This window comes from Oenanthe melanoleuca, chromosome 18, assembly GCF_029582105.1.
Source record: "Oenanthe melanoleuca isolate GR-GAL-2019-014 chromosome 18, OMel1.0, whole genome shotgun sequence".
Taxonomy (NCBI): domain Eukaryota; kingdom Metazoa; phylum Chordata; class Aves; order Passeriformes; family Muscicapidae; genus Oenanthe; species Oenanthe melanoleuca.
Genome location: NC_079351.1, coordinates 11149745 through 11161612, shown reverse-complemented (window position 1 = coordinate 11161612; position 11868 = coordinate 11149745). Strand labels below are relative to the sequence as shown.

The window sequence follows — 11868 nt, the reverse complement described above, 5'->3', positions numbered from 1 at the left end:
AAAGGGTGGTTTGGTGTTTTATAGGGAATGTTATGGGTCTGGTGCCATGGGATGGGGCAGGGTCGGGCATGGGTGGTCAGTCACACTGGGGCTCCCACCCTCTCCCAGCTGCAGTTGAGGTGTGCAGAGCAGTGGGGGGGGTCGGGTCGGGTCCTGTCCTTGTCACTGCCAGCAGCCCCAGGGAAACTGCCACACCCAGGGCTGCCGAGTGCCCGGGTGACAACATGAGTGACAATCCCACGTGTCCCCTGCCACGAAGCAGGGCCACAGCCGTGGCAGCAGCAGTGGCACAGCAGGGGTCTTGGAGGAGCCTCCAGCAAGGGTTGGTCTCCTCCACCTTCCTCCTCTCCTTTGACCTAACCGTTTCCACCACTTCCATCTCTGCCCACCATCTCCATCACCTCCATACCACCTTATCCACCCCGACCTCCTCCACTTCCACCCCAATCCCACCTCCTCCAAACGTATTTGTTTCCACTCTGATCCCACCTCCACGTCTACCAGCCCCCACTTCCTCCTGCACCCTTTTGACCATCTCTTCCATCTCCCCCCTGACCCCACCACCTCCACCTCCATCCCCCACTGTGTGCACCAACTTTTCCCACAGATCCTGCTCGTGTCTGGGTGGGCTCAGCTCCAGGATTCCACCACTTCTGGTGTTGTCACCCTGGTCCCAGACCTCCTCCAGGCACAGCCATCCCACACAGCAGGATCCAGCCAGGACTGACCCCTGATCCTGGGCTGATCCCCAGTGCAGGATCAGGACCGCCCCCAAGGGACAGAGAGCCCTTTACCCCTCAGACATGTCCCCTGGGATGGACACTGGGCTTGTTTCACGTGTCTTTAATAGAAACCGCCGGCGGTGGGGTAGGGCCCCGTACAAAAGCTGGCTGCAGGAATCGGGGATTGCATAGACCGAGGTGTGGGGGACCTCCCACCCCCAAATAGTCGCCTTTTAGAAAACAAAAAGCGTTTCTGAATAAAACTCTCCTGGTACAATAAATACTCTGGTGCTGCAGAGCTGGGGACCCTGCACCCACCGGCCCTGTTTGGGACGGCCCCACACTGGGAGATGCCCGGGTTCAGAGCCACATATCGGGATGAGCCCAGTTTGGGACGAGCCCAGGTCTGAAACCCCTAGCTAGGGATGGTCCTGGTTTGGAATGCTTCTGGATGGGGATCTGTGGTGCCCCGGCTCAGGCAGGAGCCCCCCTGTCAGGATTCCATTTGGGAGCCTCTGGGTCAGTACACCGTGGCTTGGTTTCCTCCCGGCTCAGAAGTCCCTGGGTCGGGAGCCCCCAGATCGGGATGCCCCCGGCCGGGATGTTCCTGGTTTGGGATGCCTGGTTCAGGCACCCTTGTGGTGGGACACCCCCAGTCGGGGATCTCCCCGATGCGTTCAGGACCTGCTGTACAGCTGCTGGGGGGTGCTGCCCCCCATCCATGGCTCAGAAGCTGGACTCGGGCACGGCCGCCGGGCGCAGGGGCCCGGGTGGCTGCCGGCCCCGCTGCAAGGTGGCCGCGGGGGGACCCCGGGCGGCCGGCGGCGGCCCCCCCGCGCCCCTGCCCAGCGAGGCGGACCTGCGCAGCCCCCCCTCGGGCCGGGGGGGGAGGCTGGCCGAGCTCCGCGACCGCCCCAGCGCCGAGGGGCCGGGGGGGCAGCGGCCCGGGGGGACACCCGTGTCCCCCTGCGGCATCGCGGCCTCGGGGCTGCCGGGGCCCGGGGGCGGCCGGCGCGGAGTCCCCTCGGCGCTGGCGGCCCGACGGAGCCGTCGGGGGGCGCGGAGGGGGCCCGGCTCCCCCTGCCCCGGGAACCCGGAGGGGGCGGTGCGGACGCTGAGGCTGCGCCCGTGCAGCCCCTGCAGCCCCCGCACCGGGGGCCGCGCATCGAACCCGCCTGCGGAGGAACCACGGTCAGGGTGGGCGGGGGGCGCGGCGGGGACCGCGGGCTGAGCACCCTGAGCCTCACCGTTCTCCGGGGCGGCCACAGAGCCCGAAGGGTCGGGGTCGGGGTCGGCGCGGGTCTCGGAGGCGGACAGGCGGAACACCCAGTGCCCTGCGGCGGCGGAGCCTGCGGGGAGCGGCGGGCGTGGGCCGGGGGCGGCACACGGGTGGGTGGGGGGTGTGCACAGCCGTGGGGAAGGTGCAGCAGGTCTGTGTGCACGCGTGTGCAGCCGGCGGAGGCAGGTGTGTGCACACAGGTGTGGGTCACCCGTAGGGCTGTGCGTGCCCACGCGGCTGTGCCCCGCGGCACAGTGTCGGGGTGCGGCGGGCAGGCGTTCGGGGCTCACCGGAGCCGGCGGCGCGGCGGCGCTGGTAGAACAGGATGTAGGCGCTGCGGGTGCTCACCTCGGCCTCGTGCACCCCCTCCACCCGGCTGTCGTCGTAGCTGTACCAGCGCCCGTCCAGGGCGTTGCAACAGAACGCTGGGGGCAAGGGGGCACGGGGTGAGGGGGCACGGGGGCTCTTCTGTCCCGGGATGCCCCGAGGTGCAGGGGGGACCAGGAGTGCTATGGTGCAGGGACGCACTGGGGGAATGGGATGGTGCCGGGGGCACGTCCCGGTGTCCTGCCTGCCCTGGGGTGGCTGTACTGCCATCCTGCATGTCCCCTGCACTCCGGCTCCCCCCTGCCCTGCCCTGCCCCACGGCACGTGCCCCTGTCCCCAGTGTCCCCACTCACCAGTGTAGTGGCCGCCCTGCATGCTGCCGTGGTGGTTGCAGACCGCGTACAGGTCGTACAGGTGCTCGCGGGGGCAGCCCGGGGGCAGGCGCAGGGAGGGCTGCCAGGGCGCCCAGCGCCCCAGGAGCTGCCCCCCGGGCTGGCCCCGCTGTGCCACGTGCGGGGCCATGTCCAGCCCCCGCAGCGGGAACCTCACCAGCGTGGTGAGCTTGTGCCGCTGCTCGGCCACCTGCCGGAAGCGCTTCAGGTGGATGATGAGGATCTCGGGCAGCGTCCAAAGGCTGAGCTTCACCGTGCCCTGCTGGGGCACCTTGCAGTGCGGGCAGCGCCAGGCATCGTCTGGGGCCAGCTGGGGACACCACGTCATGGCCACCTCCCTCCCTGTCACCCTCCGCCACCTCCACAGGCATGCCCAGCACCACAAGCACCAACAGCCCCTGTGCCAGGGGTGGGCAGGGCGTGGGCAGTGCCCGGGGTGCCCGTACCTGCTCCTCCTTGGTGTAGAGCTGGAAGCACTCGTCCAGGGTGCAGCTGTGCTGCTGCCCGTGCACCTGCTGCTGCCACCGCACGCTCTCCGCGTCCTGCACCATCTCCTCCTGGATGCTTCCGAACAGCCTTGGGGGGGGACGTGTCACCAGTGAGGGTGACCCGAGTGCCGAGGTGTCCCCCCAGCCCGGGCACAGGGGACTCACCGCTCTTTGGTGCTCATGTCCCACTCCACCGTCAGCCTCACGTGGGGAGGGCCCCCAGCCCCACTTAGCTGCAGGGCCCTGAGGGGAGGATAGGGTGAGATGTCCCCAGAACCCCTGTCCCCATGGGGACATCTCCTTGCCAGCCCATGGTGGCAGGTAGGGACAACCACCACCTTCCACAGTGGGAGTGCTGAGCTGGGGACCCAGTTCTGGGGGAGCAGAGTCACCACCACTGTGGCTATCCAAGGTGTCACCACTGGTCACCCATGGTGGCACTGGCCAGCCACAGAAACACCTTTGGCCACCCATGGTGACAGCACAGCCATGCACAGAGACACTGTGCCCACTCATGGTGATGCCACTGTCCACCCCCAGGGGTTGAGGGGACATCCTGGGGACAGTCCTGTCCCTGCAGCCCCTTACCTGTCGACGGCAGGGTGGCAGAGGGGACGGGGATCCTGAGGGGACAGGTAGGTGCAGGGGGCCGAGCCCCCTCCCAGGCGGATCCGGAAAAGGGCTCCTGTGCCCTGTGGGGGGAGAGGGGACTGTGAGGACACCAGGGGACAGGGATCCCCTGCCCAGCAGCACAACCTGGACAAGCCAGGCCTCGGGACATGAGGCAAAAACAGCCCCCAAAATCTGATGGCTTAGAGAGGACAGGGTTGTTCCCTGGGCTCACCTGAGGCCGGATCTCTCCCCGCAGGACCCCCCTCAGCTGGGCCAGGATGTTCTGCTGGAGCTGCTCCCAGGAGACGCTGCGCTCCTCCCGCAGCACCAGCGGCGGCCCGAACCTGGGGGCAGGCAGCAGGGACACGGGGCTGGGTGTCACACGGGTAGGACAGGGCAGGGCAGGGCAGGCAGTGACAGGTGACAGGTACCTGGTGAGCTGCGGCCCCGTGCCCGCCGTGTTGCAGAGCAGCAGCAGGATGCGGCTGCCGGGTGCGCGGTGCAGGCAGTCGGAGGAGCGGGCGGTGCTGGGCAGCAGGCGCGGCCCCTCCGGCCGGGGCACTGCGGGGGACGTGGGGAGGCTGCGGGGACACCCTGCAGGGCGGGGAAATGAGGGGCTCTCCTTAGCGCGGGGTTAATTAGTGCCATGGTCCTGCCCACCACCACCCTTCCCACCAATCCCAGCAGAGAGGACACAGCTCCCACCAATCCCAGCAGAGACTGCCTCTCCAGTCCTGGCGGGATGCAGCTGCCTCTGACCAATCACAGCAAAGAGGACCCACTGCCCCACCAACACCAATGAGGGGATCCACTGCCCCGCCAATCCCAGTGAGGGGATCTACCACCTCCCACCAATCCCAGTGAGGGGATCCACCGCCCCACCAATACCAGTGAAGGATCCACTCCCTCCCTCAATCACAGTGAGGGGATCCATTCCCTCCCACCAATCCCAATGAGGGGATCCACTGCCCCGCCAATCCCAGTGAGGAGATCCACTGCCCCGCCAATCCCAGTGAGGGATCCACTCCCTCCCCCAATCACAGTGAGGAGATCCACTACCTCCCACCAATCCCAATGAGGGATTCACTGCCCCGCCAATCCCAGCACGGGGATCCACCACCTCCCACCAATCCCAGCGAGGGGATCCACTGTCCCGCCAATACCAGTGAGGGATCCACTTCCTCCCACCAATCCCAATGAGGGATCCACAGCGCCCCGCCAATCGCAGCGCAGCCCGAGCGCTCGCAGCCAATCCGCGCGGAGAGGGCCGCAGTCGCAGCCAATCGGAGCAAGGGGCGGTACCTGCGCGGCGGGCGGGCGGCGGCTGGAAGGCGTAGACGGGCGCGGCCTCTCCGGCCGCCCGCAGCGCCTCGGGGTCGGACAGCGAGCGCAGGAACCCCCGCGGGGACACCTCGGCCAGGATCACCTGCGGGACGGGGCCGCGCCCTCAGCACCCCGCGGGCTGCGCCGCGCCCCGCCCGCCGCGCCCCGTTACCTGCTCCGGGGGGATGCGGCCCTCCCGCGCCACCATGGCCCGCAGGTCCGCCACGGTGCCGAGCAGCGGCACGGCCAGGCCCACCCGCACGAAGCGCCAGCGCTCGCACTGCAGCACCAGCGTGACGTTCAGAGCCCTGGCGACAGCGCGGGGACACGGCTCAGCCGCGGCGGCGCCGGGGGATCCCCGTGCCTGCACCGCAGTTCAGATGGACACGGCTCCTGCGGCTGTCACCTGTCCCCAGCGTGCCGCCACCTCCCACCATCATTATTCACCCCCAAATATGCAGATTGCTCTGGCTGGAGATGCCGTCCCGCCTGGGGGGTAAATGTGGGCTCACCTGGTCTGGCGCAGCGGGATGGGCAGGGAGATGCACAGGAAGGGGTCGAAGGTGTTGCTCTGCTTCAGGCAGTGAGGGCACGTCAGGGACGACCTGGGAAATGGATGGGGAGGGTCACCAGAGCGAGCACGGCCCCCCGAGTGCCACCCTGGGTCTGCAGTGCCCTATTAAAACTGCTGCATCCCAGATACCACATCCCAAACTCATCATCTCAGGTGCCACATCCCAAACTCATCATCTCAGGTGCCATAGCTCGGGTACCACTCCCTGGGTACCACATCCCCCAGGGCTCAGGTGGCTGTGGCATCGCAGGGGATTTCCAATACCTTCTGCCAGAGTGGGGCCCTAGACTGTTCCTGCCTGCCCAACCCAAGGTCTGTTCAGTCTGAACCCAGAGAGGGGCTCCTGCAGTGCTGGGGAAGCCAGAATGAAATGGCAGGACTGGGAGTCTCCCACCCCCATTCCTCAGTGTGGCCTCCAAGCCCTCCCAAGTCCTGCTCCCCCTGCCAAGGGCTGGCAGAGGCTGGGGCAGCTCCTGGGGGATTTTAGATGACCCCAGCTCAGCTGGGTGGGGTTAAGCAGGGACAATGCCACGGAGTGCTGAGGGGGGAATAGGACCCCCCAAGCAGCAGGGTCATGGCTGGGCTGAGGGAGGAGCAGCGATGGACAGCAGGAGGATATCTGCCTGTGACTGACCCCAGGGTGGCCCTGGGGAGCCACTGCTGGTCCCCTGCCCACCCTGGCACCAATGGCCACCTACTGCTGATTCTTCTTAATTCTGTTTTTTTGGTCGTGTTTTGTGGGTTTTTCACCCCCTGCCTTTTTGTTCAACAAAAAGGGAAAAATTAAATTAAAATCCAAAGCAAAATCCTGAGTCTTCGTCATTTGTCACCTTGAAGAACCACTGAGGTCCCTTGGAAACAGCCGCACAAATTAATAAATCCTTTACGCGCATTCGGCTCTGGCACGTGGAACAGGGATAATTAAAGTGCCTTTTTTCATATATAGGACAAGGGATTAATTGAGAGAGGAGGAAGGGCTTGTGATGCCAGATGTGTCCCCTGCTGCCTGCAGTGCAATGGCTTGGGGTGGGCTGAGCATCCCACGAGTCCCAGCCAGATGAACGTGTGGGGTGTCCCATAGAGGGGCACCCTCGTGCTGGAGTGCTGGGACTGTCCTGAGTCCTGAGACAGAAGCACAGCATGGTTTGGGTTGTGAGGGACCTTCTAAGAGCACCGTGTCCAGCCCCCTGCCATGGGCAGGGACACTGCACCAGACCAGGTCACTCCAAGCCCTGTCCAACCTGGCCTTGGACACGTTCAAGGGCTTTTAGGGTAAGGAACTCCCAAGACTGGGATGGGTGGGATGGAGGGATAAAGAGATGAATGAAGGGATTGGATGGATGGATGGATGGAGACCCTCCCCATTTCATCCCTTCCCTGGGCTCACAGTGCCCACCCAGGGCTCACAGAAGGGCAAAGTCCGTCCCCTGTGGGCAGAATTCGTCCCCCCACTGACCTGTACTGGGCCTCAAAGTGGCTCTGCACGAAGCTCTGCCCACGGGGGTGCTGGGTGCCTGGGGGGGACCTGCTGGCACTGCTGCTCCTGTCCTTGCCAGGCTGCAGGGGCAAGAGACAAGTGGTGAGTGAGGTGACAGAAGGAGGGACATGTCCTTCAGGGCATCAGGGACATGTCCTAGTGAACCAAGCCCAGCTTTGGTGTCCCTATGGCATGAGGATGGGCTGAAGGTGATGCCAAAGAGACTCTGGCACCTGCCTGCCTGGCACTGCTGTGCCCTCCAGGCTGCTCCAGGGGAACCTTCGGGATACGTCCCATCCCCCAACCAGCCTGGGGAACAAAGGGTTAATGAAGCATCTGCATGATAAGAGTCCCCCCAGGGCAGAGTGGGACACGAAGGAGCTGAACTGGGAATGCATTTGAGCCAGGAGAAACGCTCCTGGAGGGGATCTTGGGTGAGTGGCATCTCCCTGCCTGCCCGCTGCCCTGGGACCTGCCAGGAGCCCCGTTGCCCTCCCTGGGGACAGCAGCTTCATCCCTGGAGCCTGCGGGAAGAAACACTGCAGAAAGGAGTATCAGTAAAAAAATACTGGGCTGTTTTGGGGTGAGTCAATGACTTTCTGGTGTCTCGATTAGTAAGATTGAAAATCACTGAGATTTTGGCCAGGAGGTGGATTTTCTTCAATGCCATCTGCTGGCACCAGGTCCTGCTGAGCCTGACGTGTCCTTACAGTCTGCCTGGCACTGGGGTCCATCTGGTGTGGCTGAGAGGGGACCTGGACAGTGTCTGTGCCCTGAAGGGCCCCCAAAATTCCCCAAAAATCAAAGGGAATGCCTCCTGCTCCAGCCCTCCTGGCAGCCAAGCCTTGGTCCTCACTTTGGTCCTTTCTCCTACTCAACGGCTCCAGACACTTCCTAGGCATTTATTGAAGGTCACAACCCTGCCAGGGACAAAGGCATGTGAGTGCCACTCAGGTGGCTTTGCCAAAAGGGGCCAAAACTTGGGGATGCCAGGCAAAACCACGGATGCTGAGGGGCACACAAAGGGCTCCATCCCCAGAGCCAGGGAGGTGACTCAGGCATTGCCATGGCACCACCTCCAGGTGGCACAGCCGTGTCACAGCACAGCTCATGGCACACCTGACACTTAAGGGGAACTGCCAGGCTCTCCCAAAAATCCTGGGCCATTCAAATGCCTCCCAAGAAATGTGGCACAGCTGTGGACAGCTCAGCTCAGCTCAGATGGCTGCAGGACCCTGGCCAGGCAGGGCAGCCTCTCCACAGGCTCTGGAGATGGGCACCACAGCCGAGCTCTCCCTGTGGGACAGAGCTGTGCGGGAGGCTGGGCAGGGTCTGCCCAGGACCCCAACCTGCACCCTTGGCACAGCCACAACACCCCAAGCTGGGCACAGGGAGGAGGGAGCTGCTCCCAGGCTCCCTGTACCCAAGGTGGGAGTCACCCCAAAGCACGGACAGCACACTGCTGGGCTGGGTGTCACCCCCAGAGTGGAGACAGCACACTGCTGGGCCGGGTGTCACCCCAAAGCACGGACAGCACACTGCTGGGCCGGGTGTCACCCCTAGAGTATGGACAGCACACTGCTGGGCCGGGTGTCACCCCAAAGCACGGACAGCACACTGCTGGGCCAGGTGTCACCCCTAGAGTATGGACAGCACACTGCTGGGCCGGCTGTTACCCCCAGAGTGGGGACAGCCCACTGCTGGGCCGGGTGTCACCCCCAGAGTGGGGACAGCCCACTGCTGGGCTGAGCTCATGTGTCAAATGCCAACAGCTCAAATCCATCCTCTACAACAGACAGCACCCGGCGGGCAGCAGCAGGCGGGGAAGGAGCAGGCAGGAGGCAGGAGGAGGCAGAGAGGGCCAAGGCAATGCCTGAGCGCAGATGGATTGAGGAAGACTTAATTACTCATTTTGCCAGCAGCAAAGCCGCCGAGCTATAATTACAGCGGGCTTAGCTGGAGGCAGGGAGGGACGAGGGGATTGCGTCTCCTCCTCACGAAGGATCAGGGTGCTCAGCTGGATGCCGACACCCCGCTGTCCCAGCACCCAACCCCTGCCCAGCCCCGCAGCACTCACCATCCTTTCACCCGCGCACCGACCAGACCACAGCATCCCCATCCCCCTCCGGCGCGGGGGCCAACTCCACGGCACCGCCTCGCAGCACATCCCGGTGTCCCTGGTCCCAGACCCGGCCCGAACGCCTCCCCTCGCAGGGGGGGCACCCACCTGCGTGGGGCCGCGGCTCTGCTGGGCGGGGGAGGCGGCGCCCAGGTCCTCGTGCATTCGGTCCAGCAGCCAGAGCAGGAACTCGAGCGCGTCGTGCTGAGCGTTGCCCCGGAACTGCGAGCTGTGCTTGGAGACGATGTTCTGCAAGACATGGATGGGGTGGGCGCTGATGAACGGGTTCTTCCTCAGCACCCAGCCCAAACCATCCCTGCTCCATCCCTGCAACAGCCTCTGCCCTCGTCCTGCCTCTGCAGGGACATCATGGCCACCCCAGGGCCAGCAGAGCAGTGGGGACACCGAACACACGCAGCTGAGACAGAGATTCTGTGGTGTCCCAGCTTCCAGCGGCCAGGAAGGGACACAGAGAAAACAATGAAGTCCAGATGGGCAAGTTCAGCTATGAGGACCCTCAGGTCCCACCTGCCCCGTGCACTCCGATAGCATCAACTCGGTGTAGCCCATCCCAGGGCAGGGCTCGGCTTCCCGGGAGCTCCCCCGGGCACTTTGCAAAGTTCAATGGCGGCAGCAGTTTATTGGCAGCACCGAGGAAAAGTCACTCCGGCGGGGGACACGTGTCCCCGAGCGTGGGGAGCTGCCGTGCCAGGCTGGACATGCTATGATGCCCCTGACACCTTCAGGCATGAGCCTGACAGAGGTGTGACATAAGCTCAGGGACAGAGCCTGAGGCCACTGAATTTGGCTCCTGGGGCAATATCCTGCCTTACCCGTGATCACAGTCAGCACTAGCTCGCCCTCAGGACTCTGTGGCATGGCCAGGGCTGGGAGCTCACCCACCCGCGGGAGCTCAGGGAACAGTAGCCAGGCCAGAGGGAGCTGACAGTAACACGGCTGGGGGGGTGTCTGGCAGAGCAGGGTCCGTGGGGAGGATGAGGCAGGGGAGCAGGTGCTGGGAAGGGTGTCAGTGGGTTCCGAGGGGGAGCTCGGAAGGGGTTCAGTGGGTCCCGAGGGAGGGCTCGGAAAGGTGTCAGTGGGTTCCGAGGGGGGGCTCGGAAGGGTGTCAGCGGGTTCCGGGGGGGCTCGGAAGGGTGTCAGCGGGTTCCGAGGGGGGGCTCGGAAGGGTGTCAGCGGGTTCCGGGGGGGCTGGGGGGAGCTGTGAGCGGGGTGTGCAAGGTGATGGGTGCTGTGAGCCGGTGTGCCGCTGGGGATGCCGCTCTAGGCGGGGGCCACCTGGGGCCGCGCGGGGGCCGCGGGGCGGGGCCGCTCGGTACCTTGAACTCGGCGGAGAGCTGCGGGGTGTAGTCGCGGGTCCAGAGCGCGCGGACCAGGGCCGCCAGCCGGTGCGTGACCTCGCCGCGGGCGCGGTACCGGCCCAGCGCCAGGCGCTCGGCCAGCGGCGCCGTGTTGCTCAGGCACTGCACCACGGCGTTCATGAAGCAGGTGTTGCCGTGGTTCCGCAGCCCCTGCGCTCCCGGCGGCCGGTCCCCGGCGGCCCCTCCCGCATCGCCCCCCGCTGCTGCCGCCGCCGGGGCCGCCCCGCCGAGCCGCCGCCGCGACCCCCCCCGGAACCCGCCCTCGTCATCCTCGGGGGCGGCGCGGCGCCCCCCGCGCCCCCCGGCCAGGCGCGCCCAGGTGCGGAGCAGCCGCCCGGCCAGGCTGCCCAGCGAGCGCAGCGCCCGCCGCCGCCGCCCGCCCCCCGCCCGCGGCCGCCCCGCCGGGCTCGCCCCGCCGCCCCCCGCCCGCCGCCGCCGCCCGGGGCCACCGCCCTGCCCCGGCCCCGGCCCCGGCCCCGGCCCCGCCGCGCTCATGGCCGCGGGCGGCCGCCCTCCTGCCCCTGCCGCTGCCCCGGCCTCGCCGGCCCCGGCCCCGCCGCGGCGCGCATGGCCCCGGGCGGGCGCTGGGCGCCGCCGGTGCCGGTGCCGGTGCGGGGCCCGGAGGGGCCGGGCGGGAGGTTTTGTGCGCGGCCGGCTCCTCCCCCGGCCGGGCTGGCTCGGGAGAGGGAAACGGGAGGAGGAGGAAGAGGGAGCGTAGCGGAGGAGGAGGGGGGAGCGGGGAAGTGCCGCTGGCACGGGCGGCAGTGCCCCGCCTGCCCCGGTGTCCCCAGCATCACCCCGGTGCCGCAGCCCTCTGCCCCTAGAATCACTCGGCTGACCTAGCCCTCCACGCCCATTATCGGCCAGAGTGAGCCATCCCTCCGTCCCAACGCCACCCCGGAGTGCCCCAGCCCACCCTCAGCATCACTCGAGCCGAGCCATCTCTCTGTCCCCTCCACGGCCCCGCGGCTTTCCTGGCAGACCCATCCCTGCTCCACGGGTGCTGCCCTGCTGCCCTCAGCATCACCTCAGCGTGTCACAGCGCCGCTGTGAGATGCCCAAATTCTGCCACCTCTGGGCACTCTGAGCTGGAATAGTGGGACAGTGGTTACCTCTTCACCCTCCACACTGAGGTTTGGGAACATCACGACAGTTCCTTCGCACAGAGTCACAAAA

General features: G+C 66.2%; 1 protein-coding gene across 1 annotated transcript; it reads right to left on the bottom strand.

The window, feature by feature from the left end:
• Nucleotides 1-828: 828 nt before the first annotated feature.
• Nucleotides 829-11070, bottom strand: USP43 (ubiquitin specific peptidase 43; the record flags this gene model as incomplete). Its single annotated transcript, XM_056506312.1, has 15 exons — nucleotides 829-1897; nucleotides 1970-2220; nucleotides 2255-2426; nucleotides 2682-3030; nucleotides 3167-3296; nucleotides 3374-3451; nucleotides 3797-3900; nucleotides 4053-4164; nucleotides 4252-4414; nucleotides 5123-5246; nucleotides 5316-5451; nucleotides 5656-5748; nucleotides 7174-7274; nucleotides 9422-9562; nucleotides 10651-11070. Coding segments are annotated over 15 exons (2823 nt in total), but the record flags the coding sequence as incomplete, so codon positions are not given.
• Between the last annotated feature and the right edge of the window lie 798 nt (nucleotides 11071-11868).